Source organism: Lipotes vexillifer, unplaced genomic scaffold, assembly GCF_000442215.2.
Source record: "Lipotes vexillifer unplaced genomic scaffold, Lipotes_vexillifer_v1.1 scaffold408, whole genome shotgun sequence".
In the NCBI taxonomy this organism is placed as follows: domain Eukaryota; kingdom Metazoa; phylum Chordata; class Mammalia; order Artiodactyla; family Lipotidae; genus Lipotes; species Lipotes vexillifer.
Genome location: NW_006787469.1, coordinates 1,452,421 through 1,466,258, shown reverse-complemented (window position 1 = coordinate 1,466,258; position 13,838 = coordinate 1,452,421). Strand labels below are relative to the sequence as shown.

General features: G+C 56.1%; 2 protein-coding genes across 2 annotated transcripts in view; one reads left to right on the top strand and one right to left on the bottom strand.

Moving 5' to 3' along the window:
• ITPKA (inositol-trisphosphate 3-kinase A) overlaps positions 1-3,626 on the top strand; it is a 9,268-nt gene extending 5,642 nt beyond the window's left edge. Inside the window, exons 2-7 of the mRNA XM_007460152.1 lie at positions 1,468-1,564; positions 1,647-1,863; positions 2,004-2,208; positions 2,448-2,549; positions 2,848-2,919; positions 3,023-3,626. Coding sequence (XP_007460214.1) covers positions 1,468-1,564; positions 1,647-1,863; positions 2,004-2,208; positions 2,448-2,549; positions 2,848-2,919; positions 3,023-3,226 — 897 coding nt within the window. The 3' untranslated portion in view covers positions 3,227-3,626. The remainder of the gene's footprint in view (positions 1-1,467; positions 1,565-1,646; positions 1,864-2,003; positions 2,209-2,447; positions 2,550-2,847; positions 2,920-3,022) is intronic.
• A 398-nt stretch (positions 3,627-4,024) lies between these two features.
• Positions 4,025-13,802, bottom strand: LTK (leukocyte receptor tyrosine kinase). Its single transcript, XM_007460203.1, is given in 29 exon segments — positions 4,025-4,169; positions 4,171-4,272; positions 4,274-4,332; positions 4,434-4,453; positions 4,456-4,523; positions 4,599-4,730; positions 4,829-4,919; positions 4,922-4,929; positions 5,016-5,108; positions 5,245-5,346; positions 5,442-5,556; positions 5,758-5,821; positions 5,958-5,973; positions 5,975-6,068; positions 6,583-6,753; positions 7,007-7,084; positions 7,526-7,678; positions 8,309-8,407; positions 9,335-9,483; positions 9,539-9,626; positions 9,629-9,701; positions 9,931-9,949; positions 9,951-10,062; positions 10,210-10,373; positions 10,972-11,035; positions 11,038-11,136; positions 11,234-11,279; positions 11,282-11,379; positions 13,772-13,802. Coding segments are annotated over 29 exon segments (2,553 nt in total).
• Positions 13,803-13,838: the final 36 nt, after the last annotated feature.

The window sequence follows — 13,838 nt, the reverse complement described above, 5'->3', positions numbered from 1 at the left end:
GTAGGGACTTCAGTAGGAAAACAGGAGCAATGCTGTCTGATGGAGATGAGAAGTGCCTGGCATGCAGTAGGCGGTCAGTAAATGGTGGCTCGTGTTATGGCAACAGCTAGGTCCAGAGGAAACAGGCTCACACAGATGAAATTCTCCCTTGGGTTCACTCAGATAGAAAGTGACAGAGCCAGGACTGGAACCAACTCTGGACTCCCCCCATCCAGTGCTCTGTCACTAACTTCATCTCCTCCCCATGGAAAGGGGTTTTATGGTCATCAGCCTCCCCTGCTTAGGCCAGCATGCCAGTTCTCCCTCTCCCTGTTAGAACACCCTCTGGTCAGGGAAGCTGGATTCCTGGGTTCCACACTTGTGGAGGCACACATGTGTAACTCCTCTAAAAGGCAGGCACCCTGGGAGGAGGCAGCAGACACAATGTTTGGATGAACAAACCTCTGCACTTCAGTGGGTAGACACAGGACTGATGAGTTTGGGGTGGGAAGAGGAAAGGTCCAGAGTATGAGATACTCTCAGGACTGGCTGAAGGCTAGACACAATGGTCAAGAGGCAAAAGGTACACCAAAATCTACATTTCCCTCCCAATTTCATCTAAGATGACAGACCCTCAGCTCTGTATCCCATTTTCAAAGCCCAGGTTTCTGGGTCCAGATCAGGACTAAGGGTGCCCTGGGCCTTGTCAACAGGCTAGGAGTGCGATGGCATCCAGGGATAGCAAGAGGGCCTTTCTCCAGGCCCTACCAGGCTGGCCTCCCTGCCCTGGGCCTATGTAATGGTTTGTTTCCATGTTTGTCTTTCTCCTTAAATGAGAGGAACCAATGGTCCCAAGTAAATGAAACAATAATCCAGATTTGTCCAGCTACTGCTTCATGCCAAGGAATGGGTTGAGGGTGGGGGCATCTGTCACCCTCAAGCCTCATTTACTACTCACAACAACCCAGCGAGAGTGGTTATTTCCCCATTTTACAGATGAAGAAACTGAGCTCAGAGGCTTCTCAGGCCGCAGAATATCCGGAGGCATTGGTAGAAATGCAAATTTTTGGTCCCACCCCAGACTGCTCAGAATTTCCCTGTGGTGGACCTGAAAATCTGCATTTTTTTAACAAGAGTGACTATCATGTGATTCTCATGCTCACAAAAGTCCTAAAACCTCGACAGAGCCGTATAGTAACCTGTCCATGCAGCTTTGGAGCAGCAGAACTGGGGTGCAAACGTGAGCTTTCTGACGCTGAGCCCAGGGCTCTTTTCGGCACGCTGAAGAGCTGGATGTCTGTCAACTCCATGTGCTTGTCTCAGGGTCCGCCACACAGGATCACAATAAACTTTCCCTGAGCGAATGAATGATTGACTCATCAGGCCCTAGCTGCTTACTGTAAAGGCTGGGCTGGGCGAGACCATGTTCCAGAGGAAGGAGGGCTTATGCAGACGCTAACTTACAGACCGGGACCGTGTCGCTTTCAGAAAAGCCACTGGCAGAAGATCCGGACCATGGTGAATCTGCCCGTCATGAGCCCTTTCAAGAAGCGCTACGCCTGGGTGCAGCTGGCAGGGCACACGGGTGAGCACGGGGCAGGCACGGGGGAGGTGGGTGGAGGCGGGGAGGAAAGGACTAGGCAGCACTAACTAGCGCCTGCCCGCAGGGAGTTTCAAGGCGGCGGGCAGCAGCGGGATGATTCTGAAGCGTAGCTCAGAGCCCGAGCGCTACTGCCTGGCACGGCTCATGGCGGACGCGCTGCGCGGCTGCGTGCCCGCCTTCCACGGTGTGGTGGAGCGCGACGGCGAGAGCTACCTGCAGTTGCAGGACCTGCTCGACGGCTTCGATGGGCCCTGCGTACTTGACTGCAAGATGGGCGTCAGGTACGCGTGCCCTACCGGGCAGGTGGGAACCTGTAAAGGGCCCGGGGCGGGAACGAGCGCTCTACGCGTGCCCAAGGCCGTGCTTTACAGGGTCCGGGTGTGCGCCTGCTCAAGCCCCGCCGCTGTCTGCGCCTCCGTAGGACTTACCTGGAAGAGGAGCTGACCAAAGCCCGCGAGCGGCCCAAGCTGCGGAAGGACATGTACAAGAAGATGCTGGCCATAGACCCTGCGGCACCCACCGAGGAGGAGCACGCGCAGCGCGCGGTCACTAAGCCGCGCTACATGCAGTGGCGAGAAGGCATCAGCTCCAGTACCACGCTCGGCTTCCGCATCGAGGGCATTAAGGTGAACCAGGCCCGCTTCGCCTTGCACCTCCCGGGCCCTTCCCCCGCCCCAGCCCCACTGTGCGGTGTCTGTCCTCCATGTTGACCTCCCACCCTGACAGTCCCCGAAAGAGGCAAGCCTCTGGCGGCAGTCTCGCTGTCCCTGGCATTCAACGTCCCGGGAGGTACCGCTGCTCCGGCCTGATCCTCTCCCCTCGGGCGGGCACGGGGCCCCTGACAATTTCTGCCCACCTCCTACAGAAAGCCGATGGCTCCTGCAGCACAGACTTCAAGACCACGCGAAGCCGGGAGCAGGTGATTCGCGTCTTCGAGGAGTTTGTGCAAGGGGATGCCGAAGTGCTGGTGAGCGCAGGATCCCAGAACCCTGAGGTGTTGGGGAGCCTGATACCTAGGGGTGTCCCCAGGTCAGGTCAATTTATGTAGCACCCTACCCTATGTGACCCCCATCATAGCATTTATCGCATTGTGTTGTAATCGCTTTACATTCCTTCCCTTCTGGGCTGCGCGCCACGTGGGGGTCTGTGCCTTCCTCACCACGGTATTTGCCAAGCCAAGCATGCATCATGGCGCTCCTCATATTCGCAGAGGTTCAACTGGTATTCAGTTAATTTGTTCTCCTCTCCTACTCTACCCTCTCCAGAGGAGGTATCTGAACCGCCTGCAGCAGATCCGGGACACACTGGAGGTCTCTGAGTTCTTTAGGAAGCACGAGGTAAGAGGGGTAGGCTCAGGTACCGGGTCTGTGGTCTGTGAGGGAATAGGGTGGAGAGCTTCTCCGGATTAGAGCCGTAGCCTGACGGTGTGGCACTCGGCAGGTGATAGGCAGCTCGCTCCTCTTTGTGCATGATCACTGCCACCGCGCCGGCGTATGGCTCATCGACTTCGGCAAGACCACGCCCCTCCCCGATGGCCAGACCCTGGACCACCGGCGGCCCTGGGAGGAGGGCAACCGAGAGGACGGCTACTTGCTGGGGCTGGACAATCTCATTGGCATCCTGGCCAGCCTGGCTGAGAGATGAGGCTGGGCCCCTGTCCCCGCGGACCGGAGGGTCTGACAGAAGGACATGCGCCTGCATCCCCGCCATGCATGCAGGCGAGAGACTGAAACCCCGCGGTGCGGGGCGGTTCATACGGTCCTATAGGGCCAGATGCCGACCACTACAGGACACACTGCACGCGCAGGGCTTGGCCCCCATAAAAGCCCCAGTGTTCCCAGAGCTGATGACACTAATTTACCGGGCAAGGGAGGAGTAGAAGTGGGATGAGTGGCTTCTTCTTCAGCCCAGCTCTTCTGAGGGGGCTCCATACCTCTCCAGAGAAGCCAGATAATGAACTTTATTTCACAGGTACTAGATCTATTGGCCTGACCTCCCACACTACAATGGACTCCCCTTCCCAATAAAACTCAAAGACACAAGCTTTGACTCAGGTCTCATCCCCTCCCTCCTCTGTCCCTTCTTTCTCAGTTCCCTGGCATCCCTCACATCCACTCAGATCACTGGAGGATATGAGAAGAGCTCTTTATTAGAGGTATCTGTAGTGTTGGGGGCTGCCCAGATGGAGGACGCTAGTGGGGTAAAGGCAATGTAGAGAAGGCTTCCTGCAGGAGGCAATTTCAATTCCCCACCTACACCTGGGAGTTGGGGGAGTATCCTCTGGTCCCAAATATCAAAGGCTGGGAGTGGCCAGACTCTTGCCCAGGAGGCCTGAGACTGGTTTCCAGGATGGAGAGTCCATGGTGCCAGGCCAGCAGACATACAGGCCCCGACATACAGCACAGACTGTGGGAGACAGAGGCTACTTGGAACATAAGCCACCTAGAAGCCTGGGGAGGAGTGCAGGGAGGAACTGCTACCCTCAGTGCCAGAGTCCTCACCCTCAGGGCCCTTTGGGACCCAGGAACCATAGGTAGGATTCCAAAGGTTCTGAGGTTGGAGACCCCTGGATTTGGAGGGCTTGAGGCCAGGGGCCAAGGAGGCTCCCTCCCCAGCTCTTCAAGCTCCCCAGACTTGGTTCTTGGGTCTGTGGACATCTTAGGTCCCCCAAAGATAGGCTCCCCAGCCCCTTCCTCCTCCAGGATAGGTCCCAGTTCCACTGGAAGGGGTGAATTCAGCACATCAGGGTTCTGTAATGGGAGGGTAGGGGAGCAGGGGGCCACAGTGTTGTTTTATGTCTTCCCTCCTGACCCCCAAGTCCAGGGTGCTCGGGACAGGTCAGGGGACACACCTGAGTGTGGTATTGAAGACCTCCAAGATGCTGGCAAAACTAGGGTGAAGTTCAAGCTCATGCTGCCAGCACTGGGTCATGAAATGGCACCTGGGGAGAGGCAGGAGTTCATGCCAACCCATGGCTGTGAAAGACCTCCCTCCTGAGGCAACACTCCATACTCACACAGGCCTTGGACAGCCCCTGAGAGGGTCCATCCATCCCTCTCAGATGACAAAGCCCAGCACCTCCTGATCGGTGTGCCAAGAGTAGGGCACGTAGTCCAGTGAGATCTCCCAGAGCAGCACTCCAAAAGACCTGCATCGCAAGTGGGAGGAACTAAGTGAGGCCCATCGGGCACAGCTTCCCTTTCCCTCACATGAGGTGGCCCAAGGCAGGGGAGGCCGTGTTATCACCAGGAGTCTGTCTTGGATGTGAAGATGCCCTCCAGGAAGGCCTCTGGGGGCTTCTACTTGACAGGCAGCAGAGCCTGGCTCCCCTGCCTTAGTAACTGGCCCTATGTGAGGGAGGAGAGGAGTGGCCCAAAGGTGCTGGGAAACTCCCTTGGAGCGTCAGCCTTCTCCACATCCCCAGGTCCTACACCTGCAGATAGTGCTTGCCAACCCGAAGTCCCCAGCCTTGGCCATTTGGCTGGGTCTGGTGCGGCTCGGCAGGCAGTTCCTGGCAGCAATGTCCCTGCAGTCAGGTAAAAAATTCACTGCCAGAACTGAGAAACTCCAGCCTTGATCTTTTCCTTAAAAGTTATGTGGAAGGGCTGTTCCTTGGGGAAGGAGTTGGGCTCGGGGTCCCCAGAGCCAGGATCACTTCCAACCTGTGGATGAAGTGATTTTCTTCCAGGTAGTGGCAACCCTGGGCTATGTCCCAAGCCAGCTGGAGAAGGTCTTGCATGGCCAGAGGTGATGGCTGGCCCTGGGTCAGGCAGAAGGCGCATCAGACCATGCAGGTTTGGGCACACATGAACAGGGTCTTCAGAGGGGCCTGGAGGGCTGGGAGAAGGGTCTCATCAGCTGTGGCCGCCTATGCCTCAGGAAACTCTTCATGTCCCCTCCAGACATCAACTCCAGCAGAATGGGGCCAGGGGCAGCCTGGATGCTAAGCCCCACGCAGCGCAGTGTCCTGATGGCTGACCTTGTTGAGCCAGTGGTGCACATATCCCATCACCAGCAGGGACAGAAACCATGCTCTAGGCTCCACAGACTGGAGTGAACCTCTGTGTCTCTAGAATTGCTACCTCTCAGCCCCAGGGTGAAGAGAGGCTATTTGTGCAGGCAGTTCTGGGTGCCTTCCTCCCATCTTCCATGCCTGCCCCTGGCCCCAGGTGTACCTGATGATAGTGTCTCCATGAGGAAATCCAGCTGGTCCTGTTGAGAGCAGAGTTCTGGCAGAGTCTCAGGAGGAAGAGGGCAGAGCTCCTGAGCGCCCTGGACACTTCAGGAAGGCAGGTTGACCCTAGCTCCAGCCACTGTTCTTTCCTCCCTGGACCCTTCTTTCCTACTGTCAGCTGGAAGCCCCACCCCCTCTCACCTTGATAGTCACCTGCAGGGTCTGGGGTCCCAGGAAGGCCAATCACCAGTCCCGCATAGACCTCTCCAAAGGCACCATGGCCCAGGGCTCTGCAGGAAGACAGGTTGGAAGTGAGTGGGTGACTGGGTTTGGGGAGGGTCCTCGAGGGTCCCCCTTGTCCCCCTGATTGCCCTCCATACGCCCAGCTGGCCCTCTCTGAGGGTCTGAGCTCTCCGCATCACGGCATGTCCCCAAGTACAAACCCTGCAAGGGTGACGGTGACTAGGCCAGAGCCAGGGCAGAAGAGAGGGCAGGTGTGGGGTAAGGGAGTGGGGTGGGAGTCTGTGCTAAGGCTTCCCTTAGGTCCTTGCAGACACTCTGGGGCGGAGGCAACCCTTGCTCCAAAGGAATCATATCCTAAGGTCCCTACCATCCCAGAACTGGGGACGACAGCTGACTTTGGACAGGTTACTTTCCCATTAGGAGCTTCTCTGACCTTCATCTTCTCTACACAAGGGGTTTGGACGAGACGTTCTCTGGGATCCATAATTTACCACAACAGGGAGCAGGATGGAGGGTGGGGATTCAGAGTGCACAGGTTCTCAGAAGGAGGGGGAGGACGCAGCTGAGCAGAGTGACATTTACTGGGAAACCTCCGTAAGCCCTGGAGGCAGAGGCCAGGACTGGGCTGGGCCAAGCCCCACCTGGAAGTAGTAGGGGTTGGGGGTTGTCCTGATGGTGGAGGTGAGCTTGCTCAGCTGGAGCTCAGGGCCTGGCAGCCTCATCCACCACAGGCCCTGCCACTTCTTATGGTTCACTGAGGGTGGGAGGAAAAACGGCACACTCTCTACCTGGCCATCAGGCCCGCCCTGACTTGCCCCCTTCCCAGGACACCTCTCCAGATGCCCATTAAGATAAATGTTGTCCTTCTACTCTTAGAACCTCAGAGGAGTCCACCACAGCTCTACTGGGAGTAGAGGTCTTGAAATCAGCCATGTCTGCCCCTGGGACCCCACAGAAGCCCATCAGTTCAGTGGAGAAATCAGCCATGCTTGCTGGATGCTCCATACCCAGAATCTGGACCCCACACACCATAGGGAGTCTCAGTGTCAAGATCAACATCACAGCCACCATCAGAATCAAAGGGTCTGAGAGGTGGGCAGGTCTAGAGAGAAAGACACATCTCCAGTGGGAAATGCCTCTCTGTCCCTCTACCCCAAGTTTTACCCATGCCTCAAGACTCAGCTCAAGTGTTAACTTTTCCATGATGCTTTCCCCACTTATCCTAAATGAATGCAGCCTCTCCTTCCTGAGAACCCCTAAAATACTTTACACCTCCCATGGCAATTGTCACTATGAGATATATCTAGATATAAATGTAGATGTATATCTAGAGATAGTGATAGATATCTCCCCTCACACACTAGACCATTAGACTATGTGCTCCTTGAAGGCAGAGATGCACCGCCAATCCCCTGCCCAACACCCAACATGATGCCTGGCACGCAGCAGGCATCTTTCCCGTGCCCTATTGCTCCCCCCAGCCCACGGCCCCAGGAGTCCAGACCTCGGACACAGGCAGGACATACCCATGCAGGTGATGTTATCTGCAGCCAGCTCCATGCCCTCTGGGCACATGCATCTGGCCAACTGGAGCTCTGCCTGCCATTGGCAGACTTTCAAAAGGCAATGACCGCGATTGAGGTATAATCGAATCTCCACCTCTCCATGGCTCTCCATGACTATGACTAAAAGAACTCATATTGGGCTTCCCTGGTGGCGCAGTGCTTGAGAGTCCGCCTGCCGATGCAGGAGACGCGGGTTCGTGCCCCGTTTCGGGAAGATCCCACATGCCGCGGAGCGGCTGGGCCCGTGAGCCATGGCCACTGAGCCTGCGTGTCCGGAGCCTGTGCTCCGCAAATGGGAGAGGCCACAACAGTGAGAGGCCCGCATAACGCAAGAAAAAAAAAAAAAAAAAAAAAAAAAAAAAAGAACTCATATTGCGGGGTGAGCATGGGGGGCATACCTACTTTCTCCAGCCTCATGGTTAATTTTAGCCCTGGACTTTGGAACAAGGAGCAGTGCCAGGCATCTAGGGTGGGTGGGAGAGCCTGGGGGACTTCTGTCAAGCCTGTATGCTTCCTCTTCTGGGATCCTTGAGCTTGCAGGTAGTTGAAGAGAATTCATAGCAAGAGATATTTGACAAGCAGACCAGAATGCCCCATACTGGCATTACAACTGACAGCCCAGTTCCCAAGTATTCCTGTGCTGTGCAAGAACATGTAGTTCACAGTACAGAGGTGGTGGCTCAGATGGGAGGGATTGAGGAAAAGGGCTAGGCTAGCTGAAAGGTGGGGGATAGGGGCCAACACCTGGCAGAGGCTGCAGGTAGAGCTCTCTGTTGGGGTGTATGAAGGATACCCCATCTTCCCCATCAGCCCAGAGGCTGTCAGCCTGTGAGGCATCGCCCCCTGGAAATTGAAAGAGAGGGTTTGGCTACAAAATGGGGGATTAAGGGGCACACAGCTGCCTCACAGCTGGGAAGCTGGCTTATGAACAGTGGGGAAGCTGGAGTCTCCCAGTGGAAACCCCAGTGTGGCCTTCTCTACACTCACATTACAGTACAGGTGCTGCCAGCTTGCATGTGGGAGCTGAGGGGCCAGAAAAGTAGGAAAGGAGAAATCAGCTGGAATCTGAAGGCCTGGTTCACGTCGGCTGGGATGGCTCCTTGTCTGTCTGAACCTCTCTAATCTCATGTCCTCAGCTATCAAATGGAAGAGACCCAACCCACATATTCCACTTCTGTGATAATGGTGACGATGCATATAAAGTACTTATGAACAGTACAGCCCAGACAGACACAAAGGCTCTGTTTCTTTATAGCAGTGGTTTCCAAACTCTGGAGTGTATTAGAATCACCTAGAGGACTGACTAAAACACAGATAGTGGGACCCTCCCCTAAAGTCTCTGATTCAGTAGGTTGAAGGGGGCTGAGAATTTGCATTTCTAACAACTTCTTAGGTGGTGCTGATGCTACTGGCTCAGGGACCACACTTTGAAAACTGCTGACTTAAACTATCCCTGCCTTTCTGCCTCCCTGCTCAGCCTGCTAACTCAGCCAGCTGTAAGTTCCTGGGACTGCTGCAGATAGAGGATGGGACTTGTGATGACAAAGGTCCTGGATGTAAAAGAAATTCGAGGGAGTCCTACCTGCACGGGTGATTTGCAACTTACCTGACCTCCTTTTCTAACAGCTATTACTCTACCTACTCTGACCTGGAGCTAGCTCAACACCTTTCCTAACTCAACTGTCTCCCAAGGGACTAGGTCTGTTCTAAGGCTCTAACCTCACTTCACTCTCGGGGCTGCCCAGGTGCCCACCCCAAAAGTTCACCTACCCGGGTGGCCGCCACCGTCTCCACTGAAGCCGCCGGCTGAGGCCCAGCCAAGCGTAGCCCAGGCCTCCCTGCAGCCCTGGCCACCCTCCGCTCCCTTACGCGGTGAGCGGCCGGCCGGCGGAGAGGGGGCCAGCGACGTCCGGCCGTCCCTTCCACCTGCAGAGAGACCGCGGGATGGCCGGCCGCGGGGAGGGGGAGCACGGCCTCCTCCCCGCCGCCCCGCCTCTCCCGCTGCTTCCCGGCGCCGCCGAGCGGTTCTGCAGTTTTTCGGGGGTGGCCTGAGTCCGGCCTCGTCCTCCCGCCTCGGGTACGCCCGACCGCCTCCTCCGGCCGCCACCAGCAGCGGCTCCGGCTCGCGGGCGCGCAGCTACGCGGCAGCGGCGTTCAGGGGCGCGCCCTCTAGCCGTCGAGCGACGACCCGGGCGCTGGGTGAGGGCCCCCACCCCGGGGACTGGAGTAAGCCAAGGGGCTCCCAGCCAGGCCCAGGGCTCTGGGGACGCCAAGGAGCTCGTGTGTGTGTGCGCCCGCGGGAAGGTTTGCGACCTCAACGCTGAGCGCTGGAGGCGGGAGCGGCCCGCGCCGAGGCAAGCAAGTACCCGAAAGACGGCGGTTGCAACCCCCATCCACTCCGACTCCTGCCCAGCTCCGCGTCCCCGGAACCCCTCCGATCCCCTCCGTCGCCGCGTGCTCCTCAGCGGCCGGAGACTCTCCGAGGCAGAACGAGCTGGCTCTCCTGGCTCCCCAGCGGGCGTCCGGGACCGGAATCAGCGGGCGTCCGGGACCCTCTGCTCTTAGTGCTGAGGTCTTAACCCCAGGAGCGCCCTCTCCTTCCACCCAGCCCTCGCCCTGGGGCGCTTGAGCCGTCCCCCTCTCACTGGCTCCGGATACTCTCGGACAGGCGTCCTCTCCCTGCTGCCCTACGAGGTTGTAAGGCAGCTCCCCGCGACCAAGGGGGAAAACGGCGGAGAGGAAGACTCCATGCGCTGGTGACAGGTGGTTCTTGGCACCTTTGCCGCCCGCGGCTCCATAGGCTGAGATCCTGCGGAAAGCAGGCGCTGAGTCCCCGACCCTTGACCATCGGTCCTCGGGCCGCCCGCCTAGGGCAGAGATTGCTGACAGAGGCAGCTTCAGAAGTTCTTATCTTAAGGGCTTGGAGGACGTAGTCGATTTTGAAGGAATGGGGAGGCTTAGGTATGCACACCATACGATGTTTTTTTGTTTGTTTTTTTGCCGCATTGCGCGTCTTGCGGGATTTTAATTCCTCGATCTGGGATTGAACCCGGCCCCCCAGCAGTGGAAGCACAGAGTCCTAACCACTGGACCGGCAGGAAATTCCCGAGATTTTACACTTATTTCGCGAGGCTTAATGGAGACGGAGGGAAGCTCAAGCCACACTTGGTGGCTAGTTAGGGACACTCCACTTGGCAGGAACAGGCTCCTGGGTACGGCTAATTTGGCGGCGACTATTGCCACCTTTCCCCGGGTTCCGCTGGAAGAAGGGACAAAGCCGCCCTGGCCGCTTGTCACTGCGGAATACGCCAAGACACAAAGTAGTTCGTACATAGCCTTGGTTCCCCTGACCACAGAACCTCATATTCGCAGGTCACCAACCTCGTCTACTCCTGCTCCGCACTTACAGAGGCTGGCCGGCGCCCGGTGCCCACCACAACTGCACGCCTTTCAGAGGCCCAGCGGCCCCACTGTCACCACCACACTGCTGCCGGTGTAGTCCCCGCCACACTGTGTGGGCCCGAGACAGCTGTTGGCCCTGTAGGTGGAGAACAGCCAACGCCCCTCCAGGCCTGGGAGCAGGGAGGGAGGAAAGGGTCAAGAGCACCTACCCCAGCCTGAGGGTCTGCCTTGGTGAGTGGAGAAGGGAGGAAGGAGCTAGGAGCTCACCTGGGGGAATTAGGAGAGAGGCTGGCTCAAAGCTGCTAGGCGGTGTGTGGTGATGTCCAGGTCCCAGGGGCTTGGAACCAGCAGGGGCAAGGGTGAGGAGGGGGGAAAAGGTGCCTGGGACCCCAAGCTGGAGCAGAGAATGGCACCTGAAAGATGACAGGGCAACAGCAGGGTTGGGAGAGGGCACAGAAGTTAACGGGATGGGAGATGAAGAGAAGGCTGCCCTAGCCTCTCACAGCCACACCCCTACCCTCACCCAGTCAGGGCACACCAGCACCTGGAAGCCGGCCCCAAGACAACTCTGGTCGCCGAAGGCAGGGCTGGGGGAGGGGGGTGGAAAGGGTGGTGGTGCCCGCTTTTGTCTCTGCAAGCTTTTCCCCTGGAGAGCCCTTCCCAGTGGATGCCTAGGGCACCAAGCTGAACTCGGTCCTTCAGGTCCCCCGTCTTTTCTCGACTTACCTTGGTGGTTCTGCCCCCAGGCGGTGCTGAGACTCTAGGGCCTGTCCCTCCTTCCCCAGCCGATATCTGGATCCTCAGATTCAGGCACCCCTGCAATTCTCTGCCTGCACTCCCCACACACTGACCCAGAAGCTTTGGCTGTAAGAGTTCGAGGCCTCTGCAGGAGCCACTTGGGGCCCCTTCTGTCTCGACTGTGGTCCCCAAGCCTAGGAAGCTGCCTCTAACATGATGGTTCCCTGACTGCCAAAAGGCACTTACCCACGGCTCTGAGCCACAGCAGCAGCTGCCTGAGCGGACTGGCCCACTGCAGCCAGAGTTGCAGAGTCAGACCTTGAGACTTCAGCCCAGACTGCCACTTATAGGAGTGTCCAGTCGCTCACTGGAGACCGCTGGGTCCTAAAGCCGGCCTTGCCACTCCCACCTCAGACCCCCAGGATGCGAAGGATCTCAGGGTTCACCTCGTACAATTCCGTTGCCTGCGTCAACTCTGTGCACAACTTCTTACTGTGACTTTGGTGATCTGATGTTCGAAGACCAGAGTGCTAGTATTAGCATCCCTAGTCAATTGGTTTTGGTGAAGAAATCACAACAGCTCTGAGACAGTTTCTCTACCACCTGCAAAACCATAGGAAGGGAAGTTTCTCTGTAAACCACAAAGCACCCGACAACTGAGGGGGCCACACAGCCGTCAGGTGGTTTTGTGTCTTCCTCATTCTTTTGCTCAAAATACCAATTTTAGTGGCTGAGGCCTGCTTAATATAAAACACTGAAAAAAAGAAGTTATAGTAGTTAGCTACTTGGTAAAGTCTCTGAGTGTAAGAGTGCTAGGTGTAGACACAACAGTGATTTTAAAAAAAGTTTGGTACCCATGCCTTATTTAACTCTATGAGGTCACAGAATTTACTTTGCAAGGTCCCTGTAAATCAACAGTTCCCCAAGCGCGGTTGGTTCTGGACAGCAGCAGTACCTGGGGACTTGTTAAATGCAAATTCTTGGGTTTCACCCTAGACCTACTGAATCAGAAACACTGGTGGTAGGGCCCGGTGATCTGTTTTAACTCACTGTCCAGGGGATTTTTTTCACATAAGTTTGAGAGCTATTGCTGTTTTGCAGATACCGGAGTTGCTGAGTGAAGCGTATTGTATGATTCTGTGTTCGGCAGCTCCGTTTATGGCGAGTGGTTTCTCTACCTACTGACAGCACACTGCACTTACCCTGACCTATAAACACAATGATAGTAAGTAATTCCTCACAGCAAATGACACTGTAAGAAAGCTTAGTGCTGGAATTCAGGCAAAAGAACCTAGAAACTACCAAAAGAAAGAAAGAAACCAATGAATCAAGAGTTTACTCTTTGGTCCACTCCTCCCCAGCCTTTGGCTATCACCAATAAAGTCCACAGTGGAAGGGGTGTTGTAGAACAGCACTATAGACAATGTTTTCACTCCACCTCCCCTCCCAGCCCCCGCCACAGTCCCACCACCAAATTCATACATTGAAATGGAATCCCCAAATTGAGGGTATTTGGAGGTGGGGCCTTTGGGAAGTAAGTCATGACGGTTCCACCTTCATGGGTGAAAGGGGATTAGTGCCCATATAAAAAGAGGCCCCAGAGAACTCCCTTGCCTCTTCTGCCATGGGAGAGCTGCCTATGAACCAGGAAGCAGGCCTTCACCAGATACCAAATCTGCCAGCACCTTGATCTTGGACTTCCCAGTCTCTAGAACTGTGAGATATAAATGTCTGTTGTTCAAAAGCCACCCAGCCTGTGGTTGTTTGTTATAGCAGCCCAAACAGATTTAAGATAGACAGCTACTGCACTAGTCTGATTGCTGGCTGCTTCTTATCTCATGATCGCAGTTGATGGAAATAGGGGACCATAAGGAGACAAGATGCTAACCTCATTTAGCACACCTACACTCCAAGTGGACTGCTGAGAGTCCTTCTAGAAGTGCCCCCCATTCCCAAGACACCTCCCTGGCCTGGCTTCACTCCAGAACTGGGACCCACATTTTTGTTGTCCCAGATGTGGACTCAGTTTTCACCTCCCATTCATGATTCCTCCCCCATGTCTCTCACAGTAGTCCTGCTTCCTCCAGAGATAACCCATTCCTCGATACCAATCCTGAACTAGTACATCTGAAAT